A 26,912-nucleotide genomic window follows, 5' to 3' on the forward strand; every position below is an offset into this window, starting at 1 on the left:
CTACCAAAGGTTGGAAGCAATTCAAATGTCTATAATCAAAAAAGTATAAACAAAATGTGGAATATACACACAACAGAATACCATTACCAGTAAAAAGGAATGAAGTTCTGATAAATGTAACAACATGGAAGAGCCTCGAAGACATCAAGCTGAGTGAAGTAAGACAGACACAGAAGGATACATATTGTACAATCTCAATGATATGAAATGACAAGAATATAAATTCATTGAGCCAGAAACTAAAATATAGATGACCAAGGGTGGGGGTAGGGAATGGGGAGTTAATGTCTAAATTGTACTGCGTTTCTACTTTGGGTGATAGAAAAGTTTTGGTGATGATTGGTGGTGATGATAGTGCCAACACTATGAACATAGTAATAGCACTGAAACATATATTTGAAGTCATTAAAAGAAGGAAATTTGGGGTTTCTATTCTAATAAATATGTTACCAGAATAAAAGTTGTTAGAAATAATCCATAGGACTATAGAACACAGTGAGTCTTAAGGTAAACCATGGACTACAATTAATAGTACAACTTAAAAAATGTTCTTTAATCAATTACAACAAATTTATCACACTAATGGAAGATGTTAATGATAGGGTGGTATATGGGAACGCTATGCTTTGTGTGTGATTTTTCTGTATAAAAAATGTCATAGAATGAGAGTAATATGAATAATGTAAATGCAAGCCAGTAATAGAAAACAGCAACAGAACTGAAACTGCTCCTCCTCCTAGTTTGAGCTCTGGATTAACTTGACTGAGTTAGATCTCTGAAATTAATCCAACATTTTTTAATTTTGTAAGAAAATGATCTAAAATATGGATGTATATCCTCTATGATTACTAATGAAATCCTCTTGATGTGTATATTGAAACATCAATTCATTTAAAAATTGTTCAACATTTTTATTTCAACCTAAAATTTTTCATTTGTTGAAAGCAGTTGTACTGGTTTGAAACTGTTAGGTGTCCCAGAAAAGCCATGTTCTTATTAATGCAATCTTATGGTAGCAGATCTATTATAGGGTGTGACTGTTTAATTAAGCTGTTTCCATGAGATGGAACCCTGCCATTCAAGGTGGGTTTTAATCCAATTACTTGAGTTCTTTAAGAAAGCTTGCTCAGCGCAAAGAGATTAGACAGAAATGCCCCAGGAAAAAGCCAGAAGGACTCACAGGAACTAAGAGAGCTGACACAGAGAGCAGAGAAATGGAACCAGGAGGCAGATGTTTCAAGATGCTTAGGCAAGAGATGAAACCCAGAGTTTGCCCTGGAGATGCTAAATAAGGGCCCAGAGATGCTTAAAGGTAAAACTACTGGAATCAGAAGCTGAAAGCAACAGTACCAGGAGCAAAGACCTGCAGACGCCAGTCCCGTGCCTTTCCAGCTGGCAGAGGTGTTCCAGACACCAGCAGCCTTCCTTCAAAGTCAAAGTATCTTTCTCTGGATGCCTTAATTTGGGTAATTTCATAGCCTTAGAACTGAAAATTTGTAATCTAATAAATCTCCTTTGTAAAAGCCAATCAATTTCTGGTATATTGCATTTCGACAGCTTTAGAAACCTGCAACAATGGTGTATGTGTGTATACACACATAAACAATGCATCAAAGGGTATGTCTTCTTTTTTTTTCTGATTTGATATGAAATTAGGCAAGTTTAGAGACTTTTTAGAGAAGCCACATCAAATTGGTTTTGTAAAAGCAAATCTGATCTTGTAATTGCTTAATACAGTCTAGCATCTATTACTTTTACTCAAAATTACTACTATTTCCTATATAACTTGTTCATAATCCAGTCTCTATCTATTTTTGTAGCCTAATCTGTCACCATTGTCCTGCTTGCTCTCTCTATACTACCAGCCATATTACATTAAATTTCTCTTCTAAAGTAAGAACACTAAAATCAAAGATAATAAAAAATTAAATAGTTTACATTACTTATTTCTACATACTTGGATCTGCCTTGTCAATTAAGTTCATAGAATCACAGAATCCAAGAACAAAAATTAACTTTTAAAATGTCATCTATTTAAAACACTCTTGTAATGCTTCTGAATACCTCTAAATGAAACAACCAGTTAATCATTATGGACCTGAAATCTCTCTCCCTCTAACTTTTAGCTAGTGAACCTAATTCTACTAGATTGGGCCATGCAAAGAGTATTCATTCTTACGCTGGTGTAACAGAGCTATAAATATTTATAGAGCACTATCATATTACTTCTAAGTCTTCTTTTATGTGGGTAGTTAAGGAACAGGAGTATGGAGAGATTTTTTTGTGTATCTTTTAGGAGTTGGTTGCTTTCTATCCAATACTCAGGTTGTTCCAATGAGTTCATTATTATTATGGCCATATTACAAATGAGGAAATTAAAGCTCTGATTGAGTTACTTGTTAAGTAATTTGTAAGTAAACAGCAGAGCTACGATGTTAACCGCAAGTCTGACAGATGCCAAGACATACAGTTCGATTCTATTTAGTACAATAAACTGCCTCCCCAAAAGGAGGAGATAAAAAGGCTATAAGAAATGGAAAAGCAAAACAAAACAAAAAGATTCTAAAGATCCTCTCTGTTTCCCACTTTCCAAAATTCTATGTGCTGATGTTTATTTTTTCTTATGCCTTCTATTGTTGTAGTCACTGTTACCATATCTTTCTCTGTCTCATAACCTATTTAATTAATATCTTGATAGTTCTCAGATCTTTCTATGTAAAAAAAACATGCAACCTAAAAATAGGGAAGCAAAAAAGAGAAAATTATTTCATGTTTCAATTCCTCTCAATTCTAATCTCTTACTTACAGAAAAGACTGTCTTCTTCAAACACCGACTTTCCTGCTCTTAAGAGGCTGTAGTGACACCATGCCTTCTCAGATCAAACCTAAAAACTGCTTGTTTCTTTGTTCAAGGACTGAAAACATCCATCTCTGATTGGTGTTAACAAAAGCTACTTGTTCTTTTTCAAGCAAGCACTTATTTGGCACCCTTCATACCCTCTTAAAAGGTTCTTCCTTTTTTTCTGTGAAATCATGGTTCTTCCTTCAATTAACTCTATTAGATAAGTTCACATTTAGGCTACTTAGGAAAAAGGTGTCTGGAAAGTTATTATCATACTACGTCACATGTATTAATTTTCCTTTTTTCCCCAGTTCATCATAAACAACTGAAAGACAAATAATCTATTTCCTTATTTCCCACCAAAGTGCAAAAAACAGAACAGCACAACAAATATTTAATTCAGGTTCTCAGCTGTTCACTGTACAAATAATTTTTTACCACAAACATCTATTTACATCCTTTATTTCTAAGTTGTTTCTCTGACCAAGTAGTTTATTATGAAGAGATGACAGCAACTCAAATATTCTTTTAAAAATAAAATTAAATGCAAAAAAGTACTAAATTAGCACTTCTTTCAAGCCCACATTAAAAAAAATTACTCCAAAATAAAGTTGTCTATGAATATATATATAGATATTTAAGATTTTAAAACACAAAATCATATATTACACACAATTATATTATATACACTTACCTTGCTGAGTACTTTGTTCTTGCATTCGATTCACAGTGAGGTCTAAGGGGCCTTCCTGCTCTTCCTGAAGGGAGTTTTCTGCTTGATTCATTTGGATACTTTTACAAATTAGACTTGGTCCAATTGAACCATTTCTATTCTCTTGAATTTTACCACTTTTTGAAATATACTCAATCGCAAACTGCCGTATCATCTTTTTCATTAATTCCTGAGCAACTAGGGGAATGTTAGGATCACAGTTCTGAGGAAGATCTAGGGAAGAAATAAATATAATAAGCATTAAAAAAAAGAAATGAAATATACCAACATTTAAATAGCACTTATTTTCATTACAGGTCAATGATTTCAGAATACTTTTAGCATCAATTAATAATTATCAGGGGCTTCCAGGGGTCAGCAATAGAAACCTCATAGATTTATTTACTTGTATGATAATATAGCAAACCAAAACTTGTTATATTTAATAATTTCTTACAAGTAAGTATTTTCAGTCCCCAAATGAAATAGAGATAAAAATTAGATGTAGAGGTAGAACAACTTATTTTCAGAGTTTTAATATTCATTCATTTGTAGTCTAATAGATTATTAAAACACAGTGTGAATATATATTGTATATGCAAGTAACCAAAAAATTTTTAATATACATAATAAATACATGAATTAACTATTTAAGAAAATGTCTAAACTATTATTACCCTGTATCCACTAAATTCTGGATCTTTGTTCTTTCTCTAACTTTTCATATTAGAAAATGTCAATCATTTAGAAACAATGAAAACACACACACACATACACACACACACACACAATAAACACCCAGAGTAGCCTCCATCAAGATTCAAGAATTTTTAGTTTTGCCATGTTTGCTTTCCTTTTCCATTTTTTTTGCTACAAACTAAAAGTAAACTGCAAAACTATAACATTTTACTCCTAAAATTTTTAATATGGATCACTTAAGTACACTCTCCTATAAAACCATGAAGCCATTACTGAGGGTCTAAATAAACCTCTCTCCCAAAACATACTGATCAATTACAAGTATAATGAATTTCAGCAGTGATTAAAAAATTCTGCTCAAAACTTATATATAACAGTGATAAATTATTAAATAACTTTTTTGGAGGTTAGGGGTACATGGCCCAGTAATTGTACCCAGGTCTCCTGCATGGAAGGCAAGCACTGAACCACCCGTGCACCCTAATTAAACATTTTTATAGTGAGAGATGGGTTGTGCTGGTTTGGAAGGATATATGGACCCTAGAAAAGCCATGTTTTAATCAAAATCCCATTTCGTAAAGGCAGAATAATCTCTATTCAATACTGTATGTTTGAAACAGTAATCGGGCTATAGATCATCTCCCTATAGATGTGATTTAATCAAGAATGGTTGTTAAACTGGATTAGGTGATGACATGTCTCCACCCATTTGGGTGTGTCTTGATAAGTTTCTGGAGTCCCATAAAAGAGGAAACATTTTGGAGAATGAGGAGATTTGGAGAGAGCAGAGAATGCTGCAGCACTATGAAGCAGAGAGTACACGAGCCAGTGACCTTTGGAGATGAAGAAGGAAAATGCCTCCCGGGTAGCTTCATGAAACCGGAAGCCAGTAGAGAAAGCTAGCAAACTAGAACATGGGGCACAGCTTGACTCCAACCCTTTTATTTACTCTGCTCCTTCACAGGTAGATTAATTGATAAATTGGAAAGATGACCAGGCATACTTGATAAGGCTTTAAATATACTTCTTTCTTTTGGAAGTGGCCCTGCTTCTGGACAAACTAGTTCTCCAACTCAAAGCATGTCCTGAGCTGATGTAAGCCTACTTATGACCTTTATTTAGCCCACCTAGTTTTATTATTTGCACATTTCACTGAAGAAGTATAAATATATTTGATCATAGAGTATTGCCTCAGATTCTGCTGGAGGTGTCACATAATTAACATTATATACGTTGTATTACTTTTTTTCAAAACAAAGACTTTAAATTCTGAAAAACTTCTGAAAGAAGGGGCCATGAATCTATAATAAAAGAAATATTTTAATATCCAAATTTATTCTCCATTTAGAACAAGGGAGAGAAGAGAAGGACTATATATTGCTAGGCTCTGGAGTAAAAGATCTATCTTGATTGAAAAACTAGCCACTGTCCATCTTTTATGAACTTAGGTTAATTGAACATCCTCTTCAGGTTTTGGTTTAACCATCCATAACAAATGGAAATAACAGATTCTGAGAAATTATAATAGGACTTGCTCACAAGGCTGTAACAGGCAGACTGAGCAGTTATATTTTATTTAAATAACAAAATACCAAATTAGTAAGAATATGCATTAACTAGATTAATAAAAAGGAAAATAAAAAGACGATAATTTTGATACACACATGATACTTTTGTATCCAGAACAGATAATAATATATGGTGCCATTTCTTAATTAATATTTCCAGGAACCTTTGAAGACTTCTGTGAACACTGTTCTCCACCTTTGTTTTCAAACATAATCATCACATTATGTGTTAAAAGGAAAAATAGGCTTTACTTCCAAGTACTTGGGTTAATTGTCCTGTAATATACTGACTAATGTAACCTTACTAATTTAAAACAATAAAAGTTACCAAAAAGGAACAGAGATAAAGACATACTCACACTCATATCATGAGCTGATCCTAAAATGAAAGCTGATCCTAAAATGAATATCCAAAACAATCTTGAAATACAGATCAATGGAATAGAAATGAGTCAAAAAATAAAGCTGTAACACTTGTGGTCAAATGATTTTTGAAAAGGTGCTAAGGGAAAAGCAGAGACTTTTTAACAACTGGAGCTAAGACAACTAGGTATTTATATAAAAAGAATGACAGTGGAACCCTACCTCACACCATACACAAAAATGAACTCAAAATGGATCAAAACACCTCAAGGTAAGAGCTAAAACTATAAAGCTCTAAGAAAAAAAGAAACAACATGTAAATCTTTATGACCTTGACAATGATTTCTTAGATATTACACCTAATGCATGAACAACGGAAGAAAAAATGGCTAAGTGGGCATCAAAATTTAAAACTTTTGTGCTTCAAAAGGACATCACCAAGAAAGTAAAAAATGCAGCCCAAGAATGGTAGAAAATATATGCAAATAAAATATCTGACAAGAAATTTTAATCTAGAATTATAAAGAACACCTGTAACTCAATAACAAAAAGGCAAAATAACCCAATTAAAAAATGGGCAAAGGATCTGAAAAGACATTTCTCCAAAGAAGATATCTGGCTCTAAGAAATGATGTGCATCATAATCATCACTGGATATGCAAATCAAAATCACAAGACACCATCTCACACCCCACTATGATGACTATAATAAAAACCACACATAGTAATAAATGTTTGCAATATGTGGAGAAATTGGAATGCTCATAAATTGCTCGTGGGGATGTAAAATGGTATACTGCTATGGAAAACAGTTTGGCAGTTTCTCAGTAAGTTAAACACAGAATTACCATGTTACTCGACAAACTGATCTACTAGGCATATACCCAAAAGCACTGAAAACTTAAGTTCACACAAAATTTTGTACATGTATGCACATAGCAGTATTATTCATAATAGACAAGAAGAAGAAACAAGCCAAATATCTAACAACTGAGGATGGATAAATAAATGTGATATGTCCATAAAATGGTGTATTAGTCAACTGTAAAAGGAGTGGAGAACTGATACACGCTATGATACAAATGAACCTTAAAAACATTATGCTACATGAAACAAGCAAAACAAAAAAAGTCACGTATTTTATTATTTCCTTCATATGAAATGTACAGGACAGGCAAATCTACACAGAAAAAGAATATCAGAAGCTGTCATGTGGTAAGAGGGTCAGGGTCAGGGGAGGATGGGAATGGTTACTAATCTGCTAATAGGCATGTGGTTTCTTTCTGGTATGATAAAAAAAATGCTGTATTCAGACAGTTGTGATGTCTACAAAACCACTGAATTATATACTTTAAAGATGTATATTTTATGGTATGAAATTATATCTCAATTAAAAAAAATAAAAGAAGGAGGATGACTCAGAGGGTGGAATCTAGAGCCCAGAAGGCAGAGTGAAAAGCCATGGAAAATTATTTTCAGACCTTAAGACCTAGTCAAAGAACTTTCAACATTTGCCCAGTTGGATTTCAGAACTGCTGTGTGTTCTAGTTTGCTAGCTGCTGGAATGCAATATAGCAGAAACGGAATGGCTTTTAAAAGAGGGAATTTAATAAGTTGATAGTTTACAATTCTAAGGCTGAAAAAACGTCCCAATTAAAACAAGTCTATAGAAATGTCCAATTTAAGGCATCCAGGGAAAGATACCTTGGTTCAAGAAGGCTGAAGTTCAATGTTTCTCTCTCAGGTGAGAAGGTACCTGGTGAACACGGTCACGGTTTTGCGCTCATCTGGAAAGCATGTGGCGAACACGGTGTCATCTGATAGCTTTCTCTCCTGGCTTCCTGTTTCATGAAGCTCCCTGGGAGGTATTTTCCTTCTTCATCTCCAAAGGTCACTGGCTGGTAGACTCTGCTTCTCAAGGCTATGGCATTCTCTGCTCTCTCAGAAATCTCTCACTTTCTCCAAAATGTTTTCTCTTTTATAGGATTCCAGTAAAGGAATCAAGACCCACCCAAATGAGTGGAGACACACCTCCACCTAATTCAGCTTAACAACTACTCTTGATCAAATCACATATCTAGGGAGATGATCTAATTACAATTCCAAACACACAATACTGAATAGGGATTAGAAGAAATGGTTGCCTTTAATAAATGGGATTAGGATTAAAACATGGCTTTTCTAGGGTACAAATATCATTTCAAACCAGCACACTGTGATGTCAGTATGCCTCTCATTTCCCTGTTTTTGAACAGGAGTATTTACAACAGTTATCCTTTACCAGTTCCATTGCTGTAGGTCAGTGTACAGCGGTAGAAAAAGTGTCGTCTTAGTTTCATAAATCAAGAGAAATTGACTTGATGTTTGATTCCCCTTCTCTTTGTAGTTACACTCTTAATACCCTCTCATGCTGACAGGTAGCATTTAATGTAATTTGAGGCTTTTAAAAGGAATTGCACTGGGAATCAATGTAAGAATGTTTGGTTGTCTCAATGAGATTACTGATGTGGTAACTTTCAGTCATTAACCCCCCAATTTTTTTTTAGAAACCAGGATTGTGTTTATTTTCTTTTTTCGTCTCCATTTCCTCTCTTTTCAAATTTGATTTCTGTAAAAGCAACAGTTAGCAGCTATATATAATCTTTAAGATTTTTAAAAATGAGTTCTCACATCAATATCTTAGTAAGGATAACAAGAAAAGGGAAAACGGAAATGTAAAAATCACTTTGTTACATGTTTCTTACTCTCACCTTTTAACGCATTTTATTTCCCAAACTTTCAATCTAAGGAAATGTTGAAGAGTACAATGTTTACCTCCACATAATCCTTTTTAAAACCTTTTATTTTGAAATATTCAAACTTAAAGGACGGTTACAAAAATAATGAAAACCCCATACACAGAACTCCAAAATCCCCTATTCATTATTATTAAATATCTATTATGATGCTTTAACCCTAAATATATGAATTACAAACAATGAAAACATCACACACATAATATCTTTATCTCTTCCCAGAAATTTTACACTGATTTGATAATTTAGTATAATGCCTAAGAGTCTATATTTAAATTTTCCCAATTGTCCCAATTATGTCCTTTATGGTTTTTTCCCTCACCAATCTCAAGGTTCATTTAAGGATCACATTGTATTTGACTGTTCTGTGTCCTTAGTCTCCTCCTGTGATTTTTTTATTTTCATGCCATTTGTTTTTAAAGTGTCACACTTTGGATCAGTTCTCTTACAATTTGAATTCAAATTAACATTTTACTAGAACAGTACATATCAGTTTGTTCCATTGTTGTTGATGTAGTCTGATCACTTATTCTAAGGTGGCATCCAACAAATATCTCCACAGTAAAGGTACTCTTTCCCCTTTGTAATTTAGTAATTTGTAGAGTGATACTTATTGTAATTGTCCTTGGTCTCCAACAGTCTTTTATTCACTCGTCCCATTGATTAGTCTTAAGGAATAAGTTTTTTACACTAATGGTTACAAAACGGTAATATTATAATTCCATTATCTACTCTCTATTTTTTAATCTAGAATTCTTAAATAAGCGTCTTCTCCCTATGACCGTACTCTTTTGTTTCTGTTCTTTCTCATTTTATTTTTTAATCATTACATACTTATGGATTCTTTCTTTCTACTTAATTGGTTATTTCTACCCTTATTAATCTATTTGACTGACAATTTTCCCCCCAAATTTGGCTAGTAGAAAATCCTTCAGGTTGGTTCCTGTATCCTTTTGATATAGCCTCTTGTTCACTGGTTAATGGAATCTCACAATAAGCAAAGCTAACAAATACGATATTTTAAAAAAAATCATAAGTTCATATTGCTACCTCTAAATCCAATCTAATATCATAGGAATCTTCTTCTCTTTACCCCTATTTCACATGTTTATTCCCTTCTCCCATAGTAAGGACTGGTCCAAACAACCTCAATGAAATTTACTCACTTGTGCTCATCCAACAATTCACACAAAATAGTATCAGAATTACTACACCACTCCCACTACAGACAACAAACCTACTGTATTCATTATCTTTTTTATCCTTAGGATAAATCTCACTGAGATTATAAGAATAATGTATTAATTAAATAAGTAATTTTTTTCCTGCATGCTTGTATTATCAATATGACATATAGTTAAGTTCATTTTATAAAATTTGTATTCAAATGCAGGATTCACGTCTACCTTATCTTGGCTGATTTTATTTTTTAAAAACATACAAATGACATGCTTCAAAAGTTAAAAACTATCTCAGAAGACAGAACTTTCACTTCCTCCAGGTTTTCAGGTACTCCCATAACCATAAATATAAACCATTGCTCTACTTTATAATTTATTTTTGTATTATTTTTATAAAAACAAGCAAGTAAGATTTATATGTTCTTACTTACCCTTCTTTCTTAAAAGTTAACATACTATAAGTATCCTTTGTCTCTCACTTTTACCACTTAATATAAACCCAGAAATCATTCTTACCACTTTATAGAGAAATTCTTTACTCTTTCTTCTATTTCCATGGTAATCTACTGCATGTACTGCACTGACTAACCAAATTGTCTTCTATGGATAGGCAGGCAGGTGATTTCTAATATTGTTATTGCAAATAATGCTACAATGAATAATATTTTGCACATATGTTTCGTATTGCTAAACAAGTACCTACAAGTAAATTCCAAGAATTAAGATTACTGGGCCAAAGGACAAATGTGTATGTGTACCATTTTAAACCTTTAATAGTAATAAATGAAACAGTATTCTCAGTAGCTTCCTTAACACACGTGCTACCAGGCTTTGGAATATATGCAATCTAATAGGTGAGAAATGGTAAATCAATACAGCTTTAATCTATAGTTCTAAGTTTAAGGGCCATTTTAGTATATTCTTTTCTGTATATAACTTACTGTTTGTGCTTTTGCCCATTTTTCTATCGAATGTTTGGCCTTTTTTCTCCCCTCAATTTAATGTGTCCTTTATTTAATAGAAGGTTAATTATTTGTAATATAAATTTCAAGTATTTCTTCTAGTTTGTCATTTGTCTTTCAACTCTGGTCTTTTTTGCTAGATGAAATTTTTTCCTTTTTATAACTGAATCTTTAAAGTATAGTCAGTATTTCATTTTATTGCATCTGGACTCAAAGTCATAATTAGAAAGGCTTTGCCCTACATCCAGGTTACAAAAGAATTTGATAATATTTTCTTCTAGTATTTATATGTTATATTTAAAAATAGTTATGACTAATTAAAATTTATTCTGGTGTATGTACAAGGTATGAATCTAATTTTATTTTATTTTTTATTATTATTTTTTCCCATTAACAGACAATATTATTACTGGACAGGCAGTATTTAAACATTTTATCCTTTAACTTTTATATTTCATATCTTACTTTTGACTCTCCTTTTATTATTTTAGTTACCCTTTCTGATACTATTCATTTCTACACTCTCCAAGCATCAATCTCCTGTTTTCCTTTCAACCTGCAGGACTTCCTTTAGTAATTCTGGTAAAGCAGGTCTTTTCGTAATGAACTCTTTCAATTTCGGTTTATCTGTGAATATTTTAAACTCTCCCTCGTTTTTGAAGGACAGTTTTTTGCCATATAAAGAATTCTTGACTGGTAGTTTTCTCTTAATAGGCCTACTCCTAGATGCTTATTAATCAGAATGTCAAATGCCAAAGATAAAGAGAGAATCCTGAAAACAGCAAGAGAAAAGTGAGTAATCACATCAGGGGAACCATAATAGATCAAGTACCGATTTCTCATCAGAAACCATGAACGTGAGAAGGCAGTGGTATAATCTAATTTTATTGAGTTGGTTTTCCAGTAATCCCAAAATCATTTATTAAAATTTCATTTTTTTTCTCCAGTGATGTGAAATGCCACTTGCATCGTATATAAATTTCTCTGAGATATGAACATATTTTTCAATAAGTACACCTGCCTATTCAGGTGTCAGTACCATAATTTTAATTATAGAAGTGCTATAGTATGTTTTAATATCTGGAAGGGCCACTATCTTTTTAATCTAGGGTTTTCCTAGCTATCATTGCTCATGTTTTATTTATCATATGCTAGCTCCAGAAAAAAACTTTCATCATTTTTAAAGAGACTATATTAAATTTATAACTAACTTAGGGAGAGTTGAAATTTCTTGCTTATTTATTCTAAACTATTTTATCCTTCTACTACTAACAGTGGCATTACATCATCTGTGTGTACTGGAAATTTATTGGTTGTTCATTTTATATCCTGATACTGTACTAAATTATTTTGTTGAGTTGATTTTATCATGATTTTTCATGGGTTTCTATTATCTGCAAATGGAACTAGTTTTATTTCTTCTTTTCCAATTCTTACATATCTAAAAACGTTTTGTCTTGTCTAATTGTACTAGCCAAAACATCCAATACAATGTAAAACAGCAGTAGAGAAAAGGGGTGTGCCAGTTTGAGAGGATTTATGTACCCTAGAAAAGCCATGAAAAGCAACTGTTTCTTAAAAACCCTATTCAATACTGTATATTGGGAACTTGATTAGATTATATCCATGGAGATGTGACTCGCCCAATTGTGGATATTAGCTTTTGAGGAGAGAGAGATGTGAATTCACCCATTCCAGGTAAGTCTTGATTTGTTTACTGGAATCCTTTAAAAGAGGAAGCATTTTTGGAGAAAGCTTGAAAACAAGGAAAGCCGCAGAACCACAAGAGAGTCATGAGGCCATGAGTCTGCACAGCCAGAGAGAGACCTTTGGAGATGAAGAAGGAAAACACCCCTGGGGGAGCTTCATGAAACAAAAAGCCGGGAGAGAACGCTAACAGAAGGCATATTCACTACATGCCTTTCCATTTGAGAGAGAAACTCTGAACTTCATCGGCCTTCTTGAACCAAGGTATCTTTACCTAGATGTCTTAGATTGGACATCTCTATAGCCTTGCTTTAGTTGGGACATCTTCATGGCTAGAGAACTGTGGACTTGCAACTTAATCAATTCCCCCTTTTAAAAATCTTTCCATTTCAGGCATATTGCATTCTGGCAGCTAGAAAAGTAGAATAAGGGGCAACTGTGTCTTGTTCTAATTTTAGCAGGAATCTACAGTGTTTCCACAAGTATTATGTTGGATTTAAAACCAAGGTAATATAGATCTAGGTTTTATCATGTTAAGAAATAGCTATCAATTTCTATTTTATTGATTCTTATTAGGAACAAATATTCCATTTTGTCAAGGATCTTTGCAGTATCAATGGAGAAGAACAAAATTTTTATTGCTCCATAGAGCAACAGGTGATTTACATCAATTGGTTCTTTAAAACTGAATCATTCTTGCGTTACTGGAGTAAATCCCATGTGTCAGCAACTTAATGTAGTGTTTAATATTTTAAGATTTTGGCATTATATAAGTAAAATTTTTCTATAGTTTTCTGTTTGTGTGTGCTACCTTCATAGCATTTTTATGTAGATACATATGTTGTTTTTCTATGCTCTGGAAGATTTATGGGACACAGGGAATTGTCTGATTTTTGAAGGTTAAATATCCCTTTGAAACCTTCTAGGCTTGATGCTTTTGTCATACTTTCTTGAAATCTTTCTCTATTTTATCCAGAGGACTGTTCTGTTCAACCTTTATGTCTCTTCTGGGACAATTTTAGTAAATAGGATTTTCCTTAGAATTTATACAATTCACTTAAATTGTGTAAAATATATTCTTATGAATTTAAAAAAAAATAGTTTCAATGGTAATTTCCCTGTCATGTCTTATGTATTTGTGCTTTCTTCTATTTATCCACTTGATTAGGTCAGCTAGTGGTTTACCTATTTTGTTGACTTTTCCCCCAAACCAGCATGCTTTTCTATTTATTTTTTAGTCCTTTTTTTTCTATTTATCTCATTAATTTTTACCTTAATCTTTATTATTTCCTCCCTTGGACTTAATTTTCATTGTGTTTTTTTCCTAGCACTTTAAGTTGAGAATTTATTTCATTTATTCTCATTCTTTAATTTTTATTAATATAAATATGTAAAGCTGTCAATCTTTCTCTAATCACTGCTTTAACTGTATCTCCTAGATTACTGTCCATTTTTCTGATAACATATATATGTAACACATAATTTCTCACTTTAAACACCACTAAATGTACATTTCAGGGGCACTGATTATATTTACAATGTTGTGCAATCACTGCTACCATCATCAAAGTTTTTTCAAAACTCAAAACTTTTTCATCACCTGAATAAGAAACCCTGTACCTGTTAAAGAAAAACCCTGCATTTCTCCTCATCTCTGGCCCTTTGGTATCCTCTAATGTCTTTCCTGTCTCTATGAATTTGCATATTCAAGATATATCATATAAGTGGAATGTGCTGGTTTGAAAGGAAGTATGCCCCCTAGAAAAGCCATGTTTTGATCAAAATCCCATTTCATAAAGGTAGAGTTGTCCCTATTCAATACTGTATGTTTGAAACTGTAATCAGATCATCTTCCTGGATGATGTGATTTAGTCAAGAGTGGTGTTAAACTGGATTAGGTGACTACATGTCTCCACCCATTTGAGTGGGTCTTGATTGGTTTATTGGAGTTCTATAAAAGAGGAAACGTTTTGGAGAATGAGATTCAGAGAGAGCAGCACCACAAAGCAGAGATTCCACCAGCCAGCGACCTTTGAAGATGAAGAAGGAAAATGCCTCCCAGGGAGCTTCATGAAACTGGAAGCCAGGAGAGAAAGCTAGCAGCTGACACTGTGTTTGCCATGTGCCCTCCAGCTGAGACAGAAGCCCTGACTATGTTTGCCATGTGTCTTCTCACTTGAGAGCGAAACCCTGAATTTCATTGGCCTTCTTGAACCAAGGTATCTTTCCCCGGATACCTTAAATTGGACATGTCTATAGACTTGTTTTAATTGGGACATTTTCTCGGCCTTAGAATTGTAAACTAGCAACTTATTAAATTCCCCTTGTTAAAAGCCATTCTATTCCTGGTATATTGCATTCCGGTAGCTAGCAAACTAGAACATGGAAACATACAATATCTGTCATTTTGTTACTAGTTTATTATTATGCACAATATAGTGATTTCAAGGCTCATCCATGTCACAGCATGTGTCAGAACGTCATTTCTTTTTTTAATGACATTTTATATTCACATATCATACAATCCATCCAAAGTGTATAATCAGTGGCTCACAGTATCATCACATAGTTCTACATTCATTACCACAAAATTTTCATTACTCCAAAAAAAAAAAAGGAAACCCAAAACATTGCAAACCCCTTTTCCCATCCTATCATTGTTTTCTAGCACTGGTAAGGTACATTTGTTATTGCTGATGAAAGAATATTAAGATATTACTATTAATTATAGTCCACAGTTTGCAATAGGCACGTTTTTCTCCTTATACCACTCTATTACTAACTCCCTGTAACAGTTTCATACATTTGTTCTAGTTCATAGAAAATTTCTTTTTATATTTCACTGTTAATCACAGTCATTGTCCACTACAAGATTTACTGAGTCATACAATCATGTTTCAATTTCTGGCTTTTCTTCTGGTGACATTCATGACTCTAAACTTTCCCTGTCAAGCACACACAATTCAGCACTGCGAACTGTACTAATAATAATGTGTTACTATCACCTCTATACATTTCCATTTATTTAAATTCAACCTACTTAAAAATTCTGTACATCTTAAACAACTACTCCCTACTTATGATTTTTATGATTGAATGAATGATATTCCATTTTAAACAGGCACTGGGGTTGTTTTGACCTTTTGGTCACTGTGAATAATGCTGTACAAGTATCTGCCAAAGTTCCTGTTTTCAATTTTTTTTGACATATAAGGAGTGGAATTGCCAGATCATTTGGTAACTCTATAATTAACTGTTTGAAGAACCACTATTTGCTATCGTGTCTGCCTTCCCCACAACATACAAGGATCCCAATTCCTCTGCATCTTCATAAACACTATTTTCCCTACTTTTAAATAGTCACCCTAGAGGGTAGGAAGCAGTACCTTATTGTGGTTTTATTTTGCATTTCCCTAATGACTAACAATGTTGAGCATCTTTTCAAATGTGCTCACTGACCATTTGTATATCTTTGGAGAAGTACTTATTCTAAAGTCCATTACTGTATTTTAGTTGGATTATCTTTTCGTTGTAGAGTTATATCAGTTCTTTATATATTCAAGACATCAAACCCCTATCTTTGCAATTATTTTTTTCCATGCTGTAGGTTTTTCATTTTCTTGATAATATCCTTTAATGCACAAAAGATGTCAATTTTGATGAACTCTAGTTAACCAGTTTTTTCTTTTGTTGTTTGTGCTTTGGGTGAAATATCTAAGAAACCACTGCCAAATACAAATTTATGAAGGGCTCCCTCTAAGAGTTTTATGGCTTTGGGTCTTAATATTCAGGTCCTTGAGCCACTTCAAATAAATTTTTGTATATGGTATGAGGTAGAGGTTCATTTTCATTTTTTAGTGTGTGGGCATTGTTTTTTTCAGTAACATTTGTTGAAGAAACTGTTGTATTCCCATTTTTTCTGGCACACTTGTAAAAAATCAGTTGGCCATAGAAGTATGGGTTCATTTCTGCCAAGTCTATTCTTTTGGTCTATACATCATGGCTATCTTTATGCCAGTACCACACTATTTTGAAAAGTGTGGCTTTGTACTAAGTTTTGAAATTGGAGAAGCTTGAGATCTCCAACTTTTTTTTTTCCCAGATAGTTTTGGCTATTGGGAGCCCCTTGTGATTACATATGAAATTGAGGAGTGACTTTTCTATTCATACAGAAAAGGGTGTTGGAATTTTGGGTGGGACTGTATTGAATCTGTAGATCTCTATGGTTAGTATGAAAGTCTTAATATTTAGTCTTACAAACAATTTATTTAGGCCTTCTTTAATTTCTTCCAGCAGTATTCTGTAGTTTTTAGTGCACAACAAGCTTTTCAATGCTTCGTTAAATTTATCCCTAGATATTTAATTTTTAAAGATACTACTGTAAATGAAACATTAAAAAAAAATTTGTCTAGATATTTCATGCATTCTTGAAAGTGGCAAATCATTTGATTCCCTTCACGTTTTTTAATACATTTTCTTTGTGATTATCACAGGATTGACAATCTAGTTTGAATTGATATCAATTTAACTTTAATAGCATGAAATCTGCTCATATACCTGCCTGTCCCACCTCCTTTATTTTGTTGTCACAAATTTTATACTTTCAATTATGATCCATTTTATACATTTGTATTTTTTATCATTGCCATGGTTAGATTTATGTGTCAACTTGGGCAGGTGGTGGTACCTGGCTGTCTGGTTGGGCAAGTACTGGCCTGTCTATTGCTATGAGGACATTTCATGGACTTAAATCATGACCACATCGGCTGCATCCATAGCTGATTGCATTTGTAATCAGCTAAGGGGAGTATCTTCTGCAATGAGTGATGCTTACTTTAATCACTGGAAGGCTTTTAAGGAGGATTTAGAAGAGATAGTCACTCTTCTTCCTGCTTCAGACAGCCAGCCTCTCTGAGAGTTCATCGAGGACCTTCATCAGAGCTACCAGCTTGCAGCCTGCCTTACAGATCTTGGATTCTTATAGCCCCACGGCTGCCCAGCCAGCCTCTCCTAATAGTTTGTTGACCTTCATCAAAGCTACCAGCTTGTGGCCTGCCCTACATACCTTGGACTCTACATCCCCACGATTATGTGACACACTTTTATTAATTTCATATTTATGGATATCTCCTGCTGATTCGGTTTCTCTAGAGAACCCTAGCTAATACAATCATGTAGGAAAATAAGTTAAAACCAAAAATATAATAATAGTGGCACATATATTTATCCTTGTCGTTACTTTTATTATGACTCTTTATTTCTTTATATGGCCTCAAATTACTATCTAGTGTCCCTTTCTTTCATTCTATAGCATTAGCAGCATTGTAGGGTAGGTCAAGTGGCAAACTCCTCTATCTTTTTTTTATCTGGGAATATCTTGACTTCTCTCTCATTTTTGAAGGTCAGTTTTAACAGATATGAATTCTTAGTTGATAGTTGTGTTTTTTAAAATTTTTTATTTCAACACTTTATCTCTTTCTGTTCTCCTTCTGGGACTCTCATAGTGCACATGTTGGTATACTTCATGCTGTCCCACAGAGCATCATTCTTTCTGCTCCTGTGACTGAATACTTTAAATTGTTCTAACTTCAAATTCACTGACTCTTTCTTCTGCTTTCTCATATATGCTGTTGAACATATATGGCCTTGGTTTCTTTTCAAAATTTCTCTTTATTGAATTCTTCTTTATGCTTGTGTATAGTTTTTATGATTTCCTTTAGTTCTCTGTCCATATTTTCCTTTTGCTTTTTGATATTATTTAGGAGAGTTGACAATTACAGTTTCAAATCAGTCTGGGTACCCTCAGGGACAGTTTCTGTTGTTTTTTTTTTGTTTCTCGAAATGGGCTATCTCCCTGTTTCTTTTTATGCCTTGTGATTTCCTGTCAAAATCTGGAAATTTGAAATTTTGAAGTGTTAACTCGATATCAGATTCTTCCTATTCCCCACGATTTACTTGATTTATTTTTTTGGTTTTGGTTGTTAAAGATTGTACTGAAAGGTTCCTTGTTGAGCCTTCCTTTAACCCTTAACCAGCTCATACTGACCTCACAGATTTGTGTGAAGTGTATATTTAGGGTCTTTTTAGGTCTTTGTGAGCATGATGTTGCCACAGGCATGCACAATAAATTTCAGTTCTCTAGTATATACAGATGTTCCTGGGGCTACTAACTGGCATTCCCCTCCACAAAGACTCTGGCCCCAATTTATCCTCCTCAGCTCCAGAGGCTCTACTGTGTGTCTCAACTGAAATATTTTACCCCAGGCAGCTGAAATTTGCTCAGCTCTGTGCTACTACATACAGTTCTTCCATCCTGAGTTCTGGTTTAGGCAAAACAGAGGAGCATTTTGAATCTGTCTTTCAGAGCCAGACAGGTTGGAACACCCATACAAACACATCAAATGGGCACATCAGGTGTGCTCTTTTCCCTCCAGAACCAGATACCAGGGTTTCACAATGGGAATGAAGACTGCAGATGATTCAGCTTTCACTGGGTTGTCGTTTACCTTTGATTATCACCAGAGTTCTGGAAAGGCAGATACTGACAGTTTCCATTTGTTTTTTTGATGTTGTTGGTTGGTTGGTTTTTGGGGGGGTGAATTTTGGAGCTCCTTACTTCATCATCTTGCTGGTGTCCTTTCTCTCCTACATTTGCACTTGTTGTTTTTCCTTTATCAGTCTTATTTAGAAATTCCACAATTTAGGTTTTTCTTTTTCACCCCTAAAACTTATTTGAGTTATTTTACATTTCAGGTGGATATACCTTAAAAATTTGGTTTACATTCATTTACAGTTTTATTCCAGCTTTATGATCATAAAATGGTTTTGTATTTTTCTACTTTATGGAATTTATTTAGGATTTCTTTGTGAATGTTCCAAGTGCAGTTGAGAAGAAAGTATATTCTATCTTATTTAGGGATAAAATTCAGTATATATTCACAAAATATTACTTACTTTTGCTTAGATCCTCTATGTTCTTACGTATCTTGTATCCAATTTATCTCTTTTAAACTGAAAGTGATAAATTAATTTTCTGGGGAGTTATCCTTCTCCCTGAATCTTCTACAGTTTCTGCTGTAGGAAGGTGATTTCTGTGTTTGTTACATAGCTGCTCTTGTTATATATTGTTAGTAATGGACTTTCAAATTACAAAGTATCTTTCTTTGTTGCTTTCAAATACTTTCTGGCCTAAATTCGACTCTGACTGACATAAGGATCAATCTCTGCTTTCTTTTTGTTTTCATTTACCTATTATAGTTTTGTCTGTTGCTTTACTTTTTCGCATTCTGAATCATTTTCTTTTATGTGTGCCTCATGTATATCCAGTATTAAAGTTGTGCTTTGCATTGTGAAACAATTTGGAAACCTTTTTAATAGGTAAGCTGAACCTATTTAAAATTTTATGACTGATATTTTAGCTTCAACTTAGTTATATTTACTGTTTTCTTTCTTTATGTGGCCTATTTTCTTTCCTTTTTATATTTATTAGTATTTAAGATAATTTGTAATTCTATTAATTACTTTTAAAAAAAATACCACCTATAATGTCTTCAGTCCCCCTTTTCCTTACTTAGGCTACTATCTGTTATTACAAGCTTTAAAAGAAACCTCTGATGCCCACTTGATAAGTTGTATGACAAAGAACTTATTCTACTTTTTTCCCTGTTTTTCCAGATATTGCTTTGGCCTTACATTTAACATAGGTAATGCTCATAAGCTATTACTTTTTTTTAATTAAAAAAAAGTTATTTACAAACACTCCATAGATACCAATCCTTCCTTCTGCCATTTATTTATAGCATGAAGCTTGGCCTCAAATACCGTGTTTGACAAGCTTGCAAGTCAAATGTGTCCCACCACCAAAGTTTTAGCAGAACATGACTTCACTCATTAATTTATGTATTTTCTGCGTATGCTTGTGCTACACAGCAGAGCTAAGCAACTTCAACAGAGAGTATACTGACGAGAGAAACTACAGTATTTAATATCTTACCTTTTAAAGAAGAAGTTTGTCCACCACGCTCTAGTATATGACTCAAGTAGGGCTTGTGAGTACAGTATTTTCTGAGTTCTTGCACATTTAATACTTTTTTTCTACAATCTTGATACCAAAAGACAACTTGACTGGATACAAAAACCTTGGCTCACACTTTCTATCTTTGAGTTTTCTAAAAAGTTTGCTCCAGTGTTAGTCTTGCTTTAAATTTCATTGTGAGGAGTATGAATCAATATAATTTTCATTCTTCATCATTTTATCTTTCTGTCTGGAGACCCAGAGGATATTTTTATTTATTTTAAATTATCAGAGTTTCAATGGGGTATCGCTCAAAATTCACTATTCTGGGTCAATTATCCCAGATACATAGTGGGCTATGTCATTTCAAGTATTTTATTTCTGGAAAATATTTTTGAATTATAATTTTAAATATAAGTTTTATTCCATTACTTTGGTATCTTTGGTACAAGTTGTCTTATGTCTACAAATAGTTCTTCTAAGACTACATAAGTCACTTCAGAATGTTATGATACCCTCTCAATATTTTTTGTCAAGTTTTTTCTTGAGAGAGAGAATTACCTAAGATGATGATGCTTTAACTCTCATTTTCTATTTTTTATGTCCCATGCTCTGTTAATTTTGAAAATTTTTATTTACACAGGTGACAGTTACTGTTATATATAGACAACCGTTGTACACAAAAAAGATTTGGTTCCTAAGAACCTTCTTATGCAGGTATAGCAATTTGTGGTGTTTTAATCCAGCAGTACTATTTTCATAGTAGAAGGATGGTAAAGATTGGTGTGGTCCCTGATTTCATGAATCTCTTTTTTTTGTGCAGGACACTTAATTTCTTCCTGTCATTCATTATAAAGATTCCAATCAACACAACTTATAAATCACTCCTTTTCCCTGTCAAGTGGTGACATGCCAAGATTGCCAACTGTGGTCCTGCACTCTTTTTGGCCCTTTCCTTTTTATTCCCTACTCTCTTATGTCTGCGTTTTTCTATTTAATGTGGAACTATGTACTTCCCCCTGGGGGTTAATTGAAATGTTATACCATTCCCTAAGTATTAAATCCCCTTTACTCTTTTCTGCACCATCTCTCCAACTGACTTTCTATAGCTAACTTTCTGGAGGTGTTGAATATATTTATTTCCCTATTATCCTGCAATCTGAAATTTGCATTATTCTCTGTTTTATTAAAAGTTCATAACTTTTTTAGTGAATATTTATATATTCACTGAAAATAATAATATGGACACATATTTTTATGAAAAATAACTATATTGTCAAAAAAGAGCATTTAGCAAGTTAAGTGACATTGTTTAATAACTTTACAGAATTCTTTAATGTTTGGCTTAATGGAAGACAGTTTGATTCACTTATCTACTTTTGCATTCTATCTGACTGATACCTTGTTTTGGCTGAAGTATATGACGAAAATCCTGCATTTCAAAGACTGTTAGAAATGGAGGTATGTTTTAACAGTTTTTTCCTGGTATTCATGGCTTTTCTTTGATACTACATCAAAACTCAACAAGTAGCACTTTCTTAAAAAAATAGTACCAATGTGGAATCTGAAAGCTCATCAATGAACTTTTCATATTTTGCTATGTTAAAACCTTTTGTCTGTCTTGCACTTGGAATATACTTTTATCCATGTATTATTTTCTAACATTATGTATTGGTCATTTGAAAATATTGGTTCACTTAGACATACTAATTTTCCTTATTTTGACACATTTCATTATACATAACAAAAAAACATATCCATTAATATTATCCCAATTTCATCACAAAGTTCTTATGTACTGGGAAGCTATTAAGCTTATGGCAGCAGACATGTTTTTCAAAATTTCAAATTTTTCTTGAAAACTTGAATTTTATTACTGATAGCAAACAATTGTTGATTGTTTTCCTTGAACATCACATTTACTGCATTCATTTTTGGTAAATGATTGCAAATGCCCAAGTCTGAATAGGTTGTCTGTCAGTAAATCATTCATTTCATTAAAAACAATATGGAAAAAAAAAGGGTACTTCAGCCACAACTCAAAAAAATCACACAGTGCTTTTTCACAGGACAACCATTGTAATTCAATGTGCAGAAGTATTTTATGGGTATTTCCAATTTCATCATAAAGAATATTTTGAACAGTTCAACCGAAGGTTCAAAATTTAATAAAATTAGGAACAATTTATTACTTGCTCAAGGGAATGCTTAGGTATAAATGGCCCTTTTATACGGTACGCAGAGGTGAAGAATGCTATGATCATAAATACAGTTTATTGCCATTGCCTTAGTTCATGCAAATGTGTCTACAATTTTAACCAACATAGCTTTGGTAACATCAGTGCAAATGTCAACATAGTTTAAGTGGCTAATAACATCTTAGTATTAGAATGGAAATAGTTTTGGCCTTGTAGTCTACTTGAAAGAGTTTCAGGGAAACTCATCTAGAGAACAGCCATCCTACTGAAACCTTAAAATAGTATACGGGGGTAAAAAGAGTGGTTGGAAGTACATCTTTGAAGTTAAGACATACCTAGTTTCAAATCCCAGCTCTTTCAATTCCAAGCTGTGTAACTTTGGAAAAGTTACTTTCTAAGCCACAATTTCTTTACCTGTAAAGTGGTTATAATAAAAGTGTCTAAAGGAGTTGTTTCATGGATTAAATGAATTTATGTATATACAGTGCTTACCCAGTGCATCAAACACTGAAGACTATTTAATTTTTATACAATATAGCCATTTTCTAAAAAGCTCTACCAGAGAAAGGATCAAAGACAATATTTTGATCTCTCTAGACCAAAAGATTAAAAAAACGAGTAAAATTTTTGAAGCACTTAGTTATTTAATTAGGAAATGGTTATCAGACTTAAAGACTAAATAGCATGAGGCTAAAAGGAGAAAAGTAGGGGAAAAAAACAGGTACTGGAAAAATTCTCAAGATTTTAGAATGTAAAATTTTAGATTCTAGCATTATCATGATATTTTAATTTTACTAGTTGTCTAGTGAACTTTGACCTCATCCACTTTCTCTATTTTATCTTTGTCTTATATTTCACTAATCTTTGTTCTTATCTTTTCCGTCTGCCTTCCTCCTACTTACTTGGGATTAAAATTTTTTTTTCAAACTCCTTAGGTTAGGTGCTTGGCTCATTAAATTTCTAATCTTTTCATTCTAATATAATCATTTAAGCCTAAAAATTTCCTTCTATCATATCAGCTTATTCAATAAGTTTTAAAATGTTGTATTTTTATTTTCTCTCAGTACTAAATATATTTTAATTGCCATTATGAGTTTTTATTTATCTCATGAATTACCTAGAAATGTCATAAAATTTCCATACACATTTATTTAGTTATCTCTTTGTTATCGATTTCCATCTTAACTCAAACAGTCCAATATTAAACCAGTTTTTACTTATTGATCATTACTTAATGGCTCAGAATGCAATTAATTTACATAATTTTTCCAGTGTACTTGAAAAGAATATGAACTCTATAATAGTTGGGTTCAGCATAATCATATGCCCAACAGATCAAGCTTGTTAAGTGTATCATTCAAATCTTATCTATAGTAGATTAAATTATGTACCCCAGGAAAAAAAGCATGTTTTAATCTTAATCCACTCCTGTGGGTATGAGTCCATTGTCAATAGGACCTTTTGAAAATGTTGTTTTTAATTAAGGTGTACCCCAAAAGAACGAGATTGGGTCTTAATCCTATTATGAGAGGCTATATGGAGAGAAAGCCACAGGGAGGATCCACAAACTGGAAATCAGAGGAACCCAGAAGAATAAGGAGAGCATGTAGCAATATGATAGAAGGCCAAGGAAATCAAGGAATACCACTCAGCACGAAGGCTACCATCTGGCGGAAGAAAACAAGCCTTCTAACCTCTGAAACTGTGAGCCAGTAAATTCTTGCTGTTAAACCAACCAATACCATACCAGTGTGTGGTATTTGTCATGGCAACGAAGAAGCCATGGTATTATCCTTATTAATTTTAGGTCTGTTTGATTTAACTAAAAGGTTAAATTCTGCCCTATGATATTCTTCTTGTACATTTGACAACTTTTGTTTCATGTATTTTCAGGTTATGTCACTCAGACACATTCAGAATTGTCTTGTCATAGCTTTCTACTGAATAGTACATTTTCACATGATATAAAAATCCTTTTAATCTCTAACACTTTTTGTCTTTACAAGTCTGTTACGCTTGATGTTAAATGTTGTTGTACCCACATTTTTTGGTCAGTCTTTAACTAGTGTATAGGTTTTTTTTTCCCAAAGCTTTCATCTTTTCAAGGACTTTTTATAAAGATCAAACAGATTTTGATAATTTATTTTGTTTGATAATCTATATTTTTATTGGAGAGTTCAGGCTATATCTATTTAAGTAACATTTCCATTTTTTCTCTATCTTTTGGCTTTGCTGTTATATGTCCCAGGTTCTTTATTTGCGAATTTTTTATGAACTATTTTTCCCCTTTAACTTGTTTAGTACTAACAGTGTAGATCTATTATTTTATTACTTAGCTCTGAAACTTTCACATACCTGTCTTTCCTTATCAAAGTTGAAATTAATGTCTTTGCCCTATTAAAAGCTCTGTACAATGCTTTAACTCAAGTCACATTCCTGTAGGCTTATAACCTCTTGTTGTTGGATATTGTAGCTATTCCTAACCTAACAAAAATTGATAATAGTCTTATTATTTAGATTGTCAGTTTTCTTTAAAGTTACACCCCCAAATTCTAACTTTTGCTTATTTTGCTATCTTACATGTCAGATTTTCTGGGACTGTTTGCTTTCTTCCTCAAGTATAAATCCCAAGGCTTGTTTTATTTTGTTTGGAAAAGAAAATCTGCTGAAGGTTAAGTCTCTGTTGTTTCTTGCTTGCTTATTTTTTTATCCTACAAACAAATTTATTTCTTGAAAGACCTTTTATTAAGAGTATAAAATTCTAGCTTGCCAGTCCATTTCAGCATACTGGGTTCCATTTTTGCTATTAAGAAGTCAGTTGCACCAGTATAATTGTTTCATTGTAGGTAATCAGTCTTTCATTTCTGGCTCTTTCCAGAATTTCCTCTTTGGTCTTTTGCAACAAAGTTTAAGTAAGGATTTACTTTTATTCATCCCTCTTGGCAACATAAGGATCCCTGAACATAATAAAATATAACAATTCATATAGTTTTTAAATACTGAAAAATTTTCAGTTATTATATTTGTAAACTGACTTAAATTTTGTTTATAATCTCTTAAACTCTGATTAGATACACATTAGCTCATTGCACTCTCTCTTTCATGTCTCTTAGAATCTTTCACATTTTTCATTTCTTTACTGCATTTTCCCACGGCTTTTTCAGATTTTCCCAGATCAAGTTCCCTCAGTATGTGACTGAATTATGTACCCCTTCAAAAGACATGCTTTTAACTTTAATCCACATTCCTGCTGGTATGAATCCATTTATAAATAGGACCTTTTGAAGATGTTATTATTAAGTAAAGTGTGGCCAAATGAATCAGGGTGGGTTCTAATCCATAATAATCCTTAAAAAGAAAAGAAACCAGAAGCAGGAAGTTAGAGAAGGCCACATAGGAAGAAGCCGGAAATCAGAAATCAGAAGAGCTGACATAAGAAGATGGAGTGCTATATGTGACCAGAGGCAAAGACACAAGCCAAGGAATCTCAAAGGTTGCGGAAAGCCAGCATCAGAATGCTACATACTTTGGGGAGAAAACATGGCTTTGCTGACACTACTTTTTGGACATCCACCCTTCCAAACTTTGTAAGCTAATAAATTCCTGTTGTTAAGCCAACACAGAGTATGGTATTTGTCACAGCATCCTATCAAATTAAGATAATATGCAATCGACTATTTAATACTTTTATTAAATTTTATTTATTTTTTTATTCTAAAATAAATTCATATAACCAAATATATTCATATATTTCAAATAGTTCTGATAATCTCTAAATCCTTATTCATGCCTTAAACTTTTTATTTTATTTCTTTAAACATATTAAAACATACTCATTTTATACTATGTACATTAGCATGACAAAATTCAT

At 33.0% G+C, this 26,912-nt stretch overlaps 1 protein-coding gene across 17 annotated transcripts in view; it reads right to left on the reverse strand.

Annotated features, from left to right (window-relative positions):
* Positions 1–26,912, reverse strand: part of LCORL (ligand dependent nuclear receptor corepressor like) — a 216,745-nt gene that overhangs the window by 64,951 nt on the left and 124,882 nt on the right. For 16 of the 17 annotated variants that reach the window (XR_013165793.1, XM_077136491.1, XM_077136481.1 and 13 more), the window contains one exon: positions 3,537–3,788. Coding sequence is in view for 16 of the 17 variants with exons in the window: in XM_077136491.1 (XP_076992606.1) it covers positions 3,537–3,788 (252 nt within the window). In the remaining variant the exon portion in view is untranslated. Of the gene's footprint in view, positions 1–3,536; positions 3,789–26,912 lie in introns of those variants that run through there. The other variant, XM_077136494.1, reaches the window with a different exon arrangement.

The sequence above is a fragment of the Tamandua tetradactyla genome, chromosome 19 (genome assembly GCF_023851605.1).
Source record: "Tamandua tetradactyla isolate mTamTet1 chromosome 19, mTamTet1.pri, whole genome shotgun sequence".
In the NCBI taxonomy this organism is placed as follows: domain Eukaryota; kingdom Metazoa; phylum Chordata; class Mammalia; order Pilosa; family Myrmecophagidae; genus Tamandua; species Tamandua tetradactyla.